At 42.3% G+C, this 15,065-nt stretch overlaps 1 protein-coding gene across 1 annotated transcript; it reads left to right on the top strand.

Moving 5' to 3' along the window:
• Positions 1-529: 529 nt before the first annotated feature.
• On the top strand, positions 530-13,538 carry phex (phosphate regulating endopeptidase homolog, X-linked). The gene is made up of 22 exons (XM_053412890.1): positions 530-944; positions 3,332-3,388; positions 3,493-3,654; positions 3,745-3,828; positions 3,914-4,140; positions 4,268-4,336; positions 5,619-5,735; positions 5,936-6,019; positions 6,117-6,259; positions 6,415-6,508; positions 7,407-7,535; positions 7,960-8,061; positions 8,630-8,707; positions 9,007-9,110; positions 9,386-9,444; positions 9,675-9,729; positions 10,105-10,172; positions 10,410-10,540; positions 10,673-10,738; positions 10,966-11,070; positions 11,753-11,829; positions 11,945-13,538. The coding sequence occupies exons 1-22, from the start codon at positions 821-823 to the stop codon at positions 12,045-12,047; spliced, it is 2,238 nt and encodes a 745-aa protein (XP_053268865.1). The 5' UTR covers positions 530-820; the 3' UTR covers positions 12,048-13,538.
• Positions 13,539-15,065: the final 1,527 nt, after the last annotated feature.

Below are 15,065 nucleotides of genomic sequence, written 5' to 3' on the forward strand. Positions count from 1 at the left end.
AATCGATTGTAATCAGTGTCTCCTGTGTGTGTGTGCGTGAGAGAGAGAGAGAGAGAGAGAGGGTATGTGTGTGTGTGTGTCTGAGAGAGAAGGGTGTGTGTGTGTGTGTGTGTGTGAGAGAGAGACAGGGTGTGTGTGCGTGAGGGAGGGAGAGGGTGTGTGTGTGAGGGAGAGAGAGAGAGTGTGTGTGTGTGTGTGTGAATCTAATTCTATTCTGGTCTACTGACTGTCTGATCTGATAAATGTTTCGAGCAGGGTACCCTGCTGTTTTGAACATGAGATTAAACACACACACACACACACACACACACACACACACACACACTTCATATGTACCTTTACACTTCTTACAGGGTCTGCAGCCCCTAATGCCACACACGCAGACACACACAATGTTCTGGTTTTAGCCAATGAATTTGATAAATGATTTCTGTTCTCCACTGGGACGCCTGGTCCCTTGTGTCCTGGAGGGGAGGGAGGGAGGGAGGAGAGGAGAGGAGGAGTAATGGGGGAGAGGAGGAGTAGTGAGGGAGGGAGGAACAGTTTGAAGAGCTGGGGTGAAGTTAGAGTCCTGCAGTTACTCAGATAGCAGCTGACACAGATAGAGAAAGTCCAAAGTAGAATATAGATTAATTAAAAAAAATCAGGAATATGTACTAAAAACCTTCTGGATTTAATTTTGTCCTTTTAATTCATTTATTTTTTCAGTTTTCTCCACTTCTTTTGCTTTTTGTTGTGTTTTTCCAGCTGTCAAGAGATTTTTTTTTAGTGTGTTAGTGTGTTTGTGCATGTGTGTGTGTGTGTGTGATATAAGTAAGTCATGGAGCTGGAGCGTTTAGGTGGCGGTGGAGTAAAACCCGAGAGGGGCAACACTCGTCTCTTCAAGATCGCCCTGGCCATGTGTGTGTGTCTCTGTGCCGCTCTGCTGCTCGCACTCATACTGGGTAAGTCCATAAACACACACACACACACACAGCCACACACATACTGTACATAAACACACACTTGTCCTCATGCTGCATTATAATTTGCGAGGAGTTCCACAGAAAGCGTATTTCACAGTGCACGCTCAGATTATAGTACTACCACTGTAAATTACACACACCAGTGCACTGGCTGGGAGCAAAGGTCTCTGTGGAGGGCTCCGCGGGTAACTAGTGTCAAACTATTTTTGGTCCATATAAGGTTTCATATATAGACGCCCCCACACACACACATGCACAACCTCGGAGTCCTCTTAACGCTCTGTGGGAGTCAGAGTGGACGCTGGGAAGAGAGGGAGGAATGTGTGTGTTGACACTTTGTGGGAATTGTCTCCTGCATAATGTGAAATTAATTAGCAGGAAGTTTGTGGGCAGAGAAGTGGTGGGTTAGGGTGTGTGTGTGTTTATTTATTTATTTATAAAGGCCAGTGCATGTTAATTTACACTAGTAACTCTCAAAATACATGAATATAGTTTGAATAAACTTTATATAAACTAAAAGGGAAACAAGAAATTATACAAATTTACATCTGTAATCATATTATGTTGATTTAAAAGAACCAGTTTGTCCTGGTTGTTTAATTTAGCTGCATATTAATGTTAGAACACAGGGACTTGTGACAACTGCCCATATTCTCTCTCAATGCTCAATGGACTGGATCCCAAAAGCAAAAATCTTAAATATCAGGACACGCGTTCACGTAAAAGCCTTAAAATTCTCTGTATTTACCAATTTGTGAAGAGTGAAAACAGTGATGAGTTTTCATGCAGCAAAGATGTTTATTACTGGACTGATGAGTTAATGGATTTCCACGAAAGTCGGTGGAAGGATGTGGTTTTTGTGTATTAGGAAAGAACCCATTCAATTTTGGTGCAGATCCAGATCAGGGGGCGGATGCAGGAATTCTTTCTCACTAACTTTAACACTGTGAGATTTCTCCGGTTTCCCTGCGAGTAATTCATGGAATCTTGATGGTAAAATAATAGGGATGTTTATGGGACAGATATAAGTTTGTGAAATTAAATGCAGCTTGATTGAATTTAAAGGAGCCATAGGGACGATCTAGTTTCTCATTGTTTCAGCTCGATGAACTTGATCACAAAAGGAAAAGCAGGGTCACTTAGATTTGAGCAGGATCTCACAAAAGACTGGACACCAGTGTAACTCTGTGATTCATATATAAACCCTGTTAACTTTCCTTTAACAAAGGGTAAAACTCCACATGGTCCAAAGTTTAAAATACTCTGTCACGTTTAAACAAACTGATCTATAATTGTCACGTGTTGTTTATCAAACAAAGTGTCTCTTGGCTCTCGATCTTCAGGTTTAACATATAGATGAACTTCCTGTGTTGGTAGTTTGAGTCGTGCGTGGTTGTGAGGATGGTCGAGGTTGGGAGGGGTCCTTGGATTTTTTATTTTTTTTGTTATTGAGGGAAGCCAACATTCTTGTGGCGGCATTGAAGTGTAATTATGTCATGTGTCTATGTATGTAGCACCACACACCCACTCGGATGGAAACACTCCAAGCCAGCCGTGCGATTGACCGGACACAGGAATGCCAAGTGGCTGCTTTGATTTATTTTAATTAATATTTGTTTTCTAATGAGTTTAAAGCTTCTGTTAGATTTGTTTACATGCGTGTTCGTGTCCCTGACATGTTTTTGTATCTCGGTGACAAACGGCAGTGACACTGGAGCCTAAGACAACCAAATGTGTGTGTGTGGGTGTGTGGGTGTGTGGGTGTGTTTAGAGCTGTGTGTGTTTGTGTGTTGAGGTTGCTCCAGGCCAAGTGGGTCGTGCAGGGTCGAAGCTGTGTGAGTGTGCATTTGGGTTTTTCTAAATCTGTGAGCCCAATTTCGAGGAAGAGGAGTGAATGGACAAACCTGTGATTACAATGTCAGAAGGATAAACTACAGGAAGTAGATTCTGTTTCTCAATTAAAGCAATAACAAAAGACCTGAGTGTCGGTTCAGGGGCTGCGTCCTTTGGAGGATGTGGTCTCTCTAAGGCTTTGTGTCATTATTAAATCATATATATAAAATATCACGTGGTTTCAGCTTCTCAAATGTTTGAATTTGCTTTTTTTTTTGCCTAATAAGCTGTTTCCTCTCTCCTGGGGTCACATGTGGTTGGTCCACTTCCACATAAAGTTTCCACTGTTGAGTTGTTCTTGGAAAGCTGGTTGTGTCACCGGCAGAATTGTACATTTATGTGGTTTCAGGGGGGGGGGGGGGGGGGGCGCACTGTATATAGACATGCATGCAACCAGAATAACACAGCTCTGTGAGTCACAGCAGACGTTAGGTTGTCACCCTTCATCATTCGACTCTTTTCCGCTCCCTCAGTTTCCCAAAAGTCCAGCGGGGAGGAGTTCTGTCTGACGCCAGAATGCATCGAGGCAGGTGAGGAGTTCCCTGAGCTGCCACCAGGGGTTTGTAAAGCACCAGATGTTTCAGTCGTGACCGAAGTGTCTAACGTTCACGTGTGTCTCCTCTTCCTCCTGCAGCCGGCTCCATTCTATCTAAAATTGATCGGGCAGTGGACCCCTGTGAGGACTTCTACAGCTTCTCCTGTGGAGGTTGGCTGAAGGACAATCCCATCCCTGAAGATTCCTCCTCGTACGGCATCTACCCCTGGCTGCGGCAGCACGTCGACCTCCAGCTCAAAGGTGACTGGGAGAAGAGAGGGAGGCCATCTTGTCCTTATGATGTCCGTGGAGAAGAACTGTTATAATGACCCGCACTGTTTCTTCTGTCAGAGTTACTGGAAGCTCCATCCAACCCCGATGAACTGGAGGCAGTGACCAAAGCTAAGATCCTCTACCGCTCCTGTTTGAACGAGAGTGAGTCCGACACACGTCCACTGGGTTTTGTTCTGATATCTCCTCCAGCCACTAATCTGACCTTCTTTGTGTCTTCTTCACGAAGCCATGCTGGAGAAGATGGACACCAAACCGATGCTGAAAACGCTCAGACAGCCGGAGTTCCGTTGGCCCGTGGTCGGGGACGGGCTCGGCGGCGAGTACGAGTGGTCGGCAGCTCGGTGGAGCCTCCTGAAGACTCTGGCTCAGATGAGGAACCAGCACAGCAAGAGCGTCCTGCTCCGCCTGTACGTCTCGCCTGACGACAAGAACTCCTCCAAGTACATCATCAAGGTCAGACATCCACACGGTTAGCATGTTTATCAAGGGTAGATGTGACAGATAGATTTTACAGATTGACCATACACTTGATTTTAGACAAATAAATGATATAGAACATTGTGAATCCGTCTTCCTGCAGCTGGACCAGGCGTCCTTGTCTCTGCCCTCGAGGGAAGACTACACCACCAACACGTCCTCTGCCCAGGCCGTGAGTTTCTGCTTCATCCGTCTAAAAAAAGTCCATCTTCCTCCAGCAGCTATTCTCCTCCGGCTGCAGGGATGAATTATTGTGGATGATAATTTCAGCCGTTTGAAATATGAGTTTTGACGTCAGACGGTCAAAGGCAGAACTTAATTTGAGAAAAGGGAGTAGATAGTTATTTCTTAGGTAAAAAGAAAACTTTATCTTGTTACTACTTCAGTGTCTCTATCTGTAGTTATTTCTGCTGTCCAGGACATACAGTACCCACATACTGTAAATACCAGAGTTTACAAAAAGTTTCACTTGCAGTCTTACAGCAGATACAAGGACTCAGGGTTCATACTCCACATAGCAAACATATTTTTAACCATCTTTAAATCAGTCTTAGTGCGATAAGTTGTTTTTACTGTCTGAAAATATGTCAAGAAAATTATACATAATTAACATTGCAAAGTAAAAATTAAAGAAGAAACCAAATTTATTTAATGAGATTGAATAATCGCACTGTTGACGCTTTGGTAATTTATAGTTTATTTTCGATTCATTTGTTTTGTGCAGTTGATTTAAATATGTTTTTAGATTCATGGCTTAAACACTTTCTGACTAATTTATAAAAGTTATGAATGTCTTTGTTATGTTGTTTGAATAACTTTGACTCTCTTAGGGTTTCTACTACTGAGTCAGCAGCTGCCAATCTTTATTAGGAAGTTTGTTTTCATCAGTTTTCACACTTTGTAATAAGTCTTCAGATTTGCATTTATGAATATATTAATGATGTTATTAAGGGTCTTGAGTTTTTAAAGCTGATTTCCATTAATGGATCGTTTATAAAGGTTTCTACAATCCCTCAAGTCTGTGGCTGTAAATGTTTATAATTATGTCAAACCTTTTCCTATTAAGTGCACATATCCATAAAGTTGCCTTAATAAAATCAATTAGTCACAGCTTATAAACCTTATGGTGCTCTATCAAAATATCACACAGATTCATCAGTTCATTTCTCTTTAGTGTTTGAACCTGGATTGATCGATAAATATTTTCTGCTGCTCTTAAAAACGTTATTTATGAGAAAAACATGAATTTGACCAAATGAATGACACAAACTGATAAAGGAGTGAAGTATTATCTAAGAGTAGATTTAAGCCTTTGACGTCAGCTGATGTCGTGGTCGTCACAGTAGCTCACAGCAATGAACCAATTTGTCTCTCTCTCCCTCTCCCCCTCTATCTCTCTCTCTCTCTTTCTCCACCCCCCCCCCCCCCCCCCCCCCCCCCCTCTCTCTCTCCAGTACCGTGCTGCCTTGCTCAGCCTGATGACGGACACGGCCGTCATGCTGGGCGCTCCAGAGTCGTTGGCGAGGACCCAGATGGAGAAGGCGCTCGCCTTCGAGACCAAACTGGCTCATGTAAAGACGTCAAGTCACATTAAGTCAAATATCATCTTCATTGAGTGAATGGAAACGATTTGACGGCAACTCTGTGTCTCTGGAGCTCATTAAAACTCAGTATTATCCCCCATGAAGCTTGCTGCTGATCGGGTCGTGTGTGTGTTTTTGTGTGTGTGTGAGTGTGTGTGTGTGTGTAAACCTGCTCTTTGTGTTGACAGATCCTGATTCCCTACGAGAACCGCACCAGTGAGAACATGTACAACAGATACTCGTTGTCTCGCCTGCAGCGCTCCGTGCCACAGGTACTTTAGAGTCAGACAGAAACTGGGCTTCAACAGGATCATCAATCTGTTTATGAAGTGATTGATATGATTAATGTCTGCGTCTCCTCGTCTGTAGTTCGACTGGCTGGGTTTTGTAAAAGCGGTGGTGGAGTCTAGGAGCGACCCGACTCGCTCCATCTCCTCCTCCGAGCCCGTCATCGTCCGAGCTCCTCAGTATTTCAAGGAACTTTTCAAGCTCATTAACGCCACAGACCCCAGGTACACACACATGAACACACACACACACATGTGAATACGCAGACAGAGGGACACACACACACACTGAGGCCTCGGGGCTCCTGTCTCTCGTTATAAGTGATTTATGGCGTATAATGAGATTACATGTATTAATGAATTGTGCTCTCTCTCTTCAGGACCGTAGCGAACTACGTGCAGTGGAGGACGGTTTTCTCCAGGATCACGACTCTGAGTCGTCGTTTCCTCTACAGATACCTCGACTACGCTCGGGTACGAACACAAGGCCTGTTCCAGAATCTGTCCTGGTTTGGTCATTGCTCTCTGAGATGCTCCTTCATTGGTTGAGAGCCAGAAAAATCCTTTGGAAACTTTAAATCAGGTTGTTTTTCTTATTTTACGAGTTGACGGTTTGCAGATCCATAGTTTACGGCTGTTTGAGAAGTTCCTACTGTGTACTTTATATCTGGAACGTGGTACTATGAAGTTTTACTATAAACACAAAGACCAGGACTTTAGATACTGGATGTTTCTTCTCTAATTTTAACTCTCGTAATATGTGATTTATGTTTTAATTAATCCTGATCTCAGAGTTAATTTAACAAACTATAAATCTGAACCAGGCTCAAACAAACTATTCTCTTCCCTTTAAAGTAACTGAAGCTGCGCAGATTATTTAGACTTGACATATTTCAGTGTTCTAACATTTAGGCCAACAAATAAATATATTGATAAATAATTCAGTATCTGTTTTGCCTTGTAAACAAAGCTTTGTAGCTGAAAATCAAATTTTTCTGCAAGGGAAGAAACATGACCTCTATCTTTTAAAATAGAACAAGATGTGAGCCAAAGAGCTTTTGCTTTAATATTTGGAAGAATTCTTTCTTTTGTTCACTGCATTGTGCATCATTCATAAATAAGTAAAGGTTGTATTCATGGTTGCACATTTCAAAGTGTTTAAAAGAGGTTGAACATTCAATAAATAAACTAAATATACTTTTTTACATGAAGAAACCCTCAAAATGTAAAAACTCTCACATGTGATAGTTGCTTGATTTCTTATCAAACTTTGTTTTCTGTTTTCAAGACCAGGGAGGAAGCTCCTGATGAATTTAATAGTGAACCATAAATTCCACATATTGACGTTTCCCACCTTTTTTCCATTTTGAAGATAACCACAGGAACCACCTCTCTCACCCCGCGCTGGGACAAGTGCGTGAACTACGTGGAGAACTCGCTTGTTTACGCCATCGGACGCCTTTTTGTCGACACACACTTCCAGGAGGACAAGAAACACATGGTGCGTGTGCGTTACCCGACGCGACCTCACGTCTCACATCTCGGGTCAAGAGTCTAACTCGTGTGTGTGTTAACAGATGTGTGTCTTCTGGCGATGAGGTTATTTGATGTTGTGGCATCTGCGTCAGTGCGGCTGTGTGTGTTTGTTTATGTCACAGTGACACCGAGCACTTCATGTTTTAGTTAATGCTCTTACTGTGCGGTGGAAAACACACATTTATATCCTTGTGGGGACCTTTTCTGACATAATGCATTCCCCAGCCTCTTACCCCCGACAATCACAACTATGTAATCGACCTAAAGAGCCGGAAGTTCTGCCCCAAAGTGAAGTCCGACCCAAATGTCCTCACTGTCTGAGAACGTGTGTTTCCTGGACGTCCTCTGATCTCCTTTCTGTGTCCTTCCTGAATCTGTGTTTGTTTCAGATGGAGGAGCTGATCGGGGGCATTCGCTGGGCGTTCATCGACATCCTGCAGAAAGAGAACGAGTGGATGGATCAGTCGACGAAGACGAGAGCCGTAGAAAAGGCAGGACAAGCCGTCAGCTCTGATGTCACTCATGGGTTTATTCCCACAATGCTTTGCAGCACACAGGATTAACCAAAACACACTTTTCTTCAAGTCACAGTTGTTTTGTGTGTCAACTCTAAATTGTATCCTCCAGTAAAGCTTTAACTCTGTGATACCACTAGGGGGCAGCTCTGTGTTGGTTTTTCCACCAAGTGAAATATCTGTATACATACATGTACCCATAGAGAAAGGAACTGCACTGTGCCCCATTGGTTTGAGGCTAAATTATCTAATCATCCACCAACTGTGGTGCAACAACATTATTTGTTTCATATTACCAGACTCAAAGTTCAACAAGGACAAACTAAAACTTCTCCCTCAGAGTGTTTTTTGTCTGGATTGGCTCAAAACTTTAATTCCACATAAATCTGATAAATCTCTCCTCCATCGTCGTGGCCTGTGATGAGTTTAATCTTATTCTCTCCGTCAGTTACACTAAATAAATATCTGACTTGTACATAATCATAATCAGATTTATCCGTTGAAGCTTTTCTTAATGTTCACTCTCCTGTTGCCGTCTCTCCAGGCTCACGCCGTCCTGGCAAAGGTCGGCTACCCCGAGTTCATCCTGAACGACACCTACCTGAGCGAAGACCTCAAGGAGGTTGGTTTGGTCCTTTACGTCACAGGGGAGGGTCAGAAATGATGAGAATGATGGGAAATCACTGTAAAACTTCAAAATAAGTTTACTTTATTCAAACTATCAAGTGATTCAATCCATCCAAGATGCAGCTGATTATGACGAGTTACTTTAACTGAGCACCAAGTTCCATTTTCAAACTTCTGGACAGTTTAGAGGAACAATGACATCAAGGTGGAAAACTGCCAAATCAAAACGTCAGATTTAACACATTTGCACGACTAAGCTCGACTTTGAGTGACAGTTGTATTTGTGTGTTTTAGCTAAAGTTCAATGAGATGGATTATTATGGCAACGTGATGCAGACGCTGAAGTTCATCGCCCAGTCCGATGTCACCTGGCTTCGAAAGAGCGTCCCACGTACAGAGTGAGTTTTCATCCACATCTGTTTACTCACCTGTTTCAGTTGGAAATGACAATAACTGGACAAAAAACAAACCGTGTCAATAAAGTCAAAATAAGACGAATAAATCAAATAAATCCTGATGTACATAATAAAGTGAGTGATAGAAAGGTCACATTTAGTTTTCACCATCTGAAGTTTCTCCAGATTCAGTCAGAAACTTGGTTTTGTGGCCGACATGTTGTGTGATTCTCTTTTCCTCCTTGTTGACTTGCATCTGAATGTGTTTTGTGTTTCAGGTGGTTTACAAACCCAACGACTGTGAACGCCTTCTACAGTTCATCCACCAATCAAATCCGTAAGATACGACAACATCTGACATCATTTGAATTCAATTATTTATCAAATTATGACCAGACAGAATAAATCTTTACTGTACATAGGTCCAGGGTGAATTTGTGGGATCATTATCTCTTTAAATGTGCAAAGTAATTTGGAATCTACTTGTTTAAATTGCCTGACCTTCCTGCGCTGACTGAATCCGGACGGAGCTTCAGACACAAACCCTGTTGATCCTCTCGTTTTCAGGATTTCCTGCTGGAGAGCTGCAGAAACCTTTCTTCTGGGGGAGAGAGTATCCGAGGTGAGATTAAAGAAATGTGACGCGCTCTGTTAACGGACCAAAGAAATGCCGCCTCACGCTTTCCTCCGGAGCGGCGAGGAGCTCTGAATTAATAACGGGCTTTTCTCCAGCACGAACCTCGCTAATAGAAAAATCACACAAGGCTTTGCTTTACACCTCATTCTCCACAGGTCATGAAATCACTGTGTTTTATTAGAAATAAGATTTAATTTCAGATTATTATTATATATCAGTGTAGAGTAAATATTTCAAATTTATAGATGATAGACTAATATTGCAGTTTAGTTTGAAAGATAAATCACATCAGGGGTATTCAGATTGTTAAAATATTAATACTTCATTGCTGTGACTGTTCCTCTCGGTGTCTCTCTCCAGGTCTTTAAGTTACGGGGCCATCGGGGTGATCGTGGGACACGAGTTGACTCACGGCTTCGACAATAACGGTAACAACACTTTGTTTGTTCAGACAGCGTTCAGAATTACGTCAATACCACTTTGTGATAAAGATTATAAAGGGATCAGGAGCTGAGGTTAAACTGATCCAGCGTCCGGGCACCTTGAATCAATACGTAGTAAATTAATCGTCAGATTGATTAAAAGAAAGTGGTTCTAGATATTTGTCATGTCTTCACTCGAGTGTGTGATTTTTATGTGTGTGTGTGTGACGCTTCCCTGAACAGGTCGTAAATATGACAGGAATGGGAACCTGGACCAGTGGTGGAGCAACTCGTCCATAACAGCCTTCACTGAGAAGACCCAGTGCATGATAGACCAGTATAACGGCTACCTCTGGGAGGAGGCCGGCCTGAATGTGAGAAACCACAGGATTTACAGCTGCTCCGGCAGGAACATGCATTATTTATTAAACTCATAATCAATCAACTTCTTTTATCATATTGTTGTATAAGTGTTTTACGGCTTTGTGGATGTTTTTGCTCCGCAGGTTCGGGGGAAGAGGACTTTGGCAGAAAATATAGCCGACAATGGAGGAATAAGAGAAGCGTTCAGGGTACGGCCAGGTTTATGATAATCTGTCTCGCCAAAGAAAAACGGTTTGCCTTGATTTTGCCGATATTCTGACCTGTTATATGGAAAATTGATGATCTCTGTATTGCATTGAGGTGCGACGGTAAACCAGCGTGAATACAAGTCCTCTTTGAATTTCACTTGTATTTCACGGGACCGAACGTCCTTGGTGAAGGGAAGGTAGAAAACTCTTCCTCCCTGTGTGTGTAGGCGTACAGGAGGTGGGTGGAGGAGAGCAGAGGTGGTGTGGAGGAGCCTCTGCTGCCTGGAGTCGGGCTGAACAACAACCAGCTGTTCTTCCTCAGCTACGCACACGTAAGGACACACACACACACACACACACACACACACACACACACACACACATGCTTCAGTGCCAGGCTTCAGGTCCTGCTGTCACTTCTGAACACTGTGGTTTAAGTTGAGGTTTTACTCTTGTTTTGTTGAAGGTAAATTATGGTTTTAAGTTTCATACAAATCCACACTTTGTGTTTCTGACATTTTCTAAACTATGGGTCTTGAACTGTTAATAAAGTTGTGGTGCTGTGGTCAAGCGTCAACCCATCGTGTTGTCGCCCGTTAGTTTGAGAGCTGCCGTTCTGAAGATTCGAGTTTGGCATTTTGTCCGGTGACAGAAACCAGAAGTAGCCATATTTAGCGGAGCGGGGGTGGAGCCTAACTGAGACACTTCACGCCCACCGGCACCTGAGACCTGCTCCCATTGGACAACGCACAAATTAATAAGCTGCTCCTACGTTGGAGCAATTTATTTTTCAAATTGAACATCGTGCTTTATTGAAGAAGTTTTTGCTGGTGTTAAAAATCCAGCAACCAGAGAAGTCTCCCTCTGCTGGTCATTCGAGGTAGCACAGTTTCCAGGAACTTGTGCGTCCATTTTTACACACAGTCTGGTTGTTGCAGTTTTTATTTACTTCCCCGTGTTTATCATCCGGCTGCTGCACCATCTGCTAATGAAGGGGCCGTTTGTATCGTGCAGGTGAGATGTAACTCGTACAGACCGGAAGCAGCAAGGGATCAGATCCAGAGCGGAGCCCACAGTCCGCCCAAATACAGGTGTGCACACACTCCATACACACACACACACACACACACACACACACACACACACACAATACATGAACATGCATTCCCTTACAACCTCATCTCCAGCGGTGTTGTCGCCCTGCAGAGTTGTCGGAGCCATGAGCAACTACGAGGAGTTTCGGAACGTGTTCAGCTGCCCGGAGGCGTCCGTCATGAACCGAGGAGCACAGTCCTGCCGGGTGTGGTGACCTCTGACCTCTGACCTCAGCCTGACCCCTGAACCTGGATGTGAGCAGGAGGCCTGTGTTGAAAAGGCTGAACGTAGCCTTTAGTTTGCATGATGTGAGTTATTCTCTGAACTCATAGACATGTTAGGAACTGAAGCCATTTTACAGGAACTTTCACTGCACATGTTGCAGCTATGACATTTGTCAGTCATAGTTTATCAATTATGTTTGGCAAAGATATTTTTTTTGCAAGCTGTTGATTTCTATAACAACAGATGTTCAGGACATGCACTGTAAGTGTGAGTAGATAAAGGCTGAGCCTCTCCTATGGGAATAAAGAAGTTATACATCAGGGTGAAGGTTCAATGGCTATATATATTTTTACAGGAACATATATTCCAGATGTTACAGTAGTTGTGAGAAGCAAAAATATATCAGGTCAACATCTGTAGACGTATTTATAAGCGGCCTAGTCAATGGATTCCCAGCATCCGTCAAACCAAAGACTAAATCTAAAAAATAGGAAATATCTTTTAAACCTTATATTTAGATTTAAATAATTGTGAAAGCCTGATTCATGACAGTGTACGAGAAAAGCAGTTTGTTCATTTCTGACACGTAATATGAGGCTTAATGTGATATGTACTTTGTGTGTGTGTGTGTGTGGGGGGGGGGGGTGGCTCTTTTGATAAGTCCTTGGTTTCCGCTGGACTTTGTTTGTCGGCCTCAGTTCAGCCTGAAGCTGCTGAACTCTCAGAATCTTGGGAACTCGACTAACGAGATGAACTCCGCTCGTTTGTCTTCACGTCTGTGGCACTGAACTGAAACTGCAGACGCACACGTCCTTGAGTCACTTGATGTTTCTCTGGAGTCCTGGAGGGATTTTTACCAGATTCAACAAGTTAGTCAGAAAATTACAATAGGCTCTATCGTTTTAAACACTTTTTTTTTATTTTCTAAATCAAATTTCCAGGTTGTTTTGTGTATTTCAGTGATTGTCACCGTGTTTTTCCACATTTGATTGATTCAGTTTTTTTCTCATTGTCGTGATTTAATGAAAAACCTTTTGTCCGGGTTTATTTTGGCCGCTGCTGAAGTGTCACTCAAACCGTTTGCTCCAGCTCTTCATTAATTCAAACGTAGAATAGTTATTATTATTTATGTGCTATTGACAGAATAGCAACGCTGTCGTTTTGGATTTTCGATTAAACAATTAATTGATTAACGAGATCTCTGGCAATTAATACCAATCTTTGAGATTTATTTAACGCCTGCAAAATAACATGTGTGTGCATTGAAAATAAACTGAAACCACTGTAGGATATGTTACAGAATCTTAGTTTTTTTATTTACATTTTATTATTTTTAAATGTTTTCTTTGTGTAATAAGGACGAATTATTACCCTCTCTGTTCTTGAACCTATTTGCGTGTGTGTTTCTTGTGATCTTGGTTCATTGTGTGTCCGTTTCTTTCTCTGAGTGTCTCAATAAAACTCTCGCGCTCTCCCTTCACTTTGTGTTTTCGTCTTTGGGGAAACGACGAGGTGTGAAATGTGAGAGAGAAGTGGAGCGAGGTGTCGGGCAGTGGATGGAGGGGCTGATGGAGGGAGGAGAAAAGAGGTAAAGAGAGAGGGGCTGGAACAGAGAGAATGTCCGTTCATTGATTTACCTCCAGACCTGCTAACACACACACACACACACACACACACACACACACACACACACACACACATCATATCTCATTCATTTATGTCAGCAGTTCCCATGGCAACTTATTCTGTGTTGAGATGCTGTGTGTGTGTGTGTGTATTTGTGTGTGTGTGTGTGTGTGTGTTTGACTTTGTCACACAGCATCAGGCGGGAGGAAACATTAATGACGTGTATTTGTGGCAACACCAGCGACCGTAACATCAATACACACCAATTAGAAATCAGTCCAGAGTATTAGTCTGTTATGGTGGTGTGTGTGTCTGTGTGTGTCTGTTTGTGGGTGTGTGTTGGATTGGTGATTAATTGACAAAGATAGGGAATAAGTGAGATGGATGATAATGAACCGAGATTTTATTTTACTAGATGTGTAAATAATATCAGGCAGATATTCTTACATCAATGATCAATGGGAGGTTGAAACAGTGATGTCACCTCGTGTGGCCACAGCCTCTTACTGCTCCTGTAAACGCTTCAGTCACATGTTTGTTTGAATGTTGTTTTGTTGTTGTAATTTTGTGTTTCATTGCAGAAACACTGTGTAATCAGATTTTTTTGTATTTAACAAACTCCAACATCAACATCCTGATATTTCACTCTATAGAAAATGATCCAAGCAGCAGTAACATAATCAATAAGAGAAATTTAAGTTTTCTTCTATTTATAGTAAAGAATATATAGTAAAACCAACAATAATGAACACACAAACCGTTATCTATCGTAGGACCTTGAAATATCTAAATTTAGACTTGTTGCTAAATTCAATTTTGATCAATTTTGTCTTGTGAATCTTCATAATTACCTAAAAGATGGAGTCCAAAATAGAATCAGCTTTTTGTACATTACAGTTGTTTTAAATTGTCATCTATGCATATTATTTATAGACAGAATACTTTATAAATCCTTGTGAGGTTACAGAATCATAAGATTTCCTCCATGTGTTTAAAAAGTCCCAAAATGTTGATTATTTAATATAAAAAGTGTTTAAAATTGAATGTTCTCCTCCCTGAAAGCAGTTTAGGCCCCAACTGATTTGAGTACCTTCAAGTTTAATTCCCAGTATATACATGTGTCTGTTGTTTGGGGTTCGATGCCTGAGGCGCCGCCGCCGGCGCCCAACACGACAAACTGTCCCTGCAGCCGCCGCGACGCCCTGTGATGCTGCAGCAGTTAAACATGAGTTAGAGTCTGACTCGGTGCCGTTACCTCATCGAATCCAGATAAATCTGCTTTAGAGGCCGGAGTAAAAATGACAGCTCCAGTGATTAAACCTGTGATTTGTCACCGGGATCAGTCCCTGTACAACACAGCTACATCAATATGTGAGCAAAC

The sequence above is a fragment of the Pleuronectes platessa genome, chromosome 20, assembly GCF_947347685.1.
Source record: "Pleuronectes platessa chromosome 20, fPlePla1.1, whole genome shotgun sequence".
NCBI classification, from domain to species: Eukaryota; Metazoa; Chordata; class Actinopteri; order Pleuronectiformes; family Pleuronectidae; genus Pleuronectes; species Pleuronectes platessa.

Excerpts from the sequence above, each read along its gene's own strand:
- phex (XM_053412890.1), top strand. The coding sequence starts at position 821 with ATGGAGCTGGAGCGTTTAGGTGGCGGTGGAGTAAAACCCGAGAGGGGC. Across the intron at positions 3,655-3,744 it reads CGTCGACCTCCAGCTCAAAG|AGTTACTGGAAGCTCCATCC; the intron begins GTGACTGGGAGA and ends TTCTTCTGTCAG. Across the intron at positions 3,829-3,913 it reads CCGCTCCTGTTTGAACGAGA|CCATGCTGGAGAAGATGGAC; the intron begins GTGAGTCCGACA and ends TTCTTCACGAAG.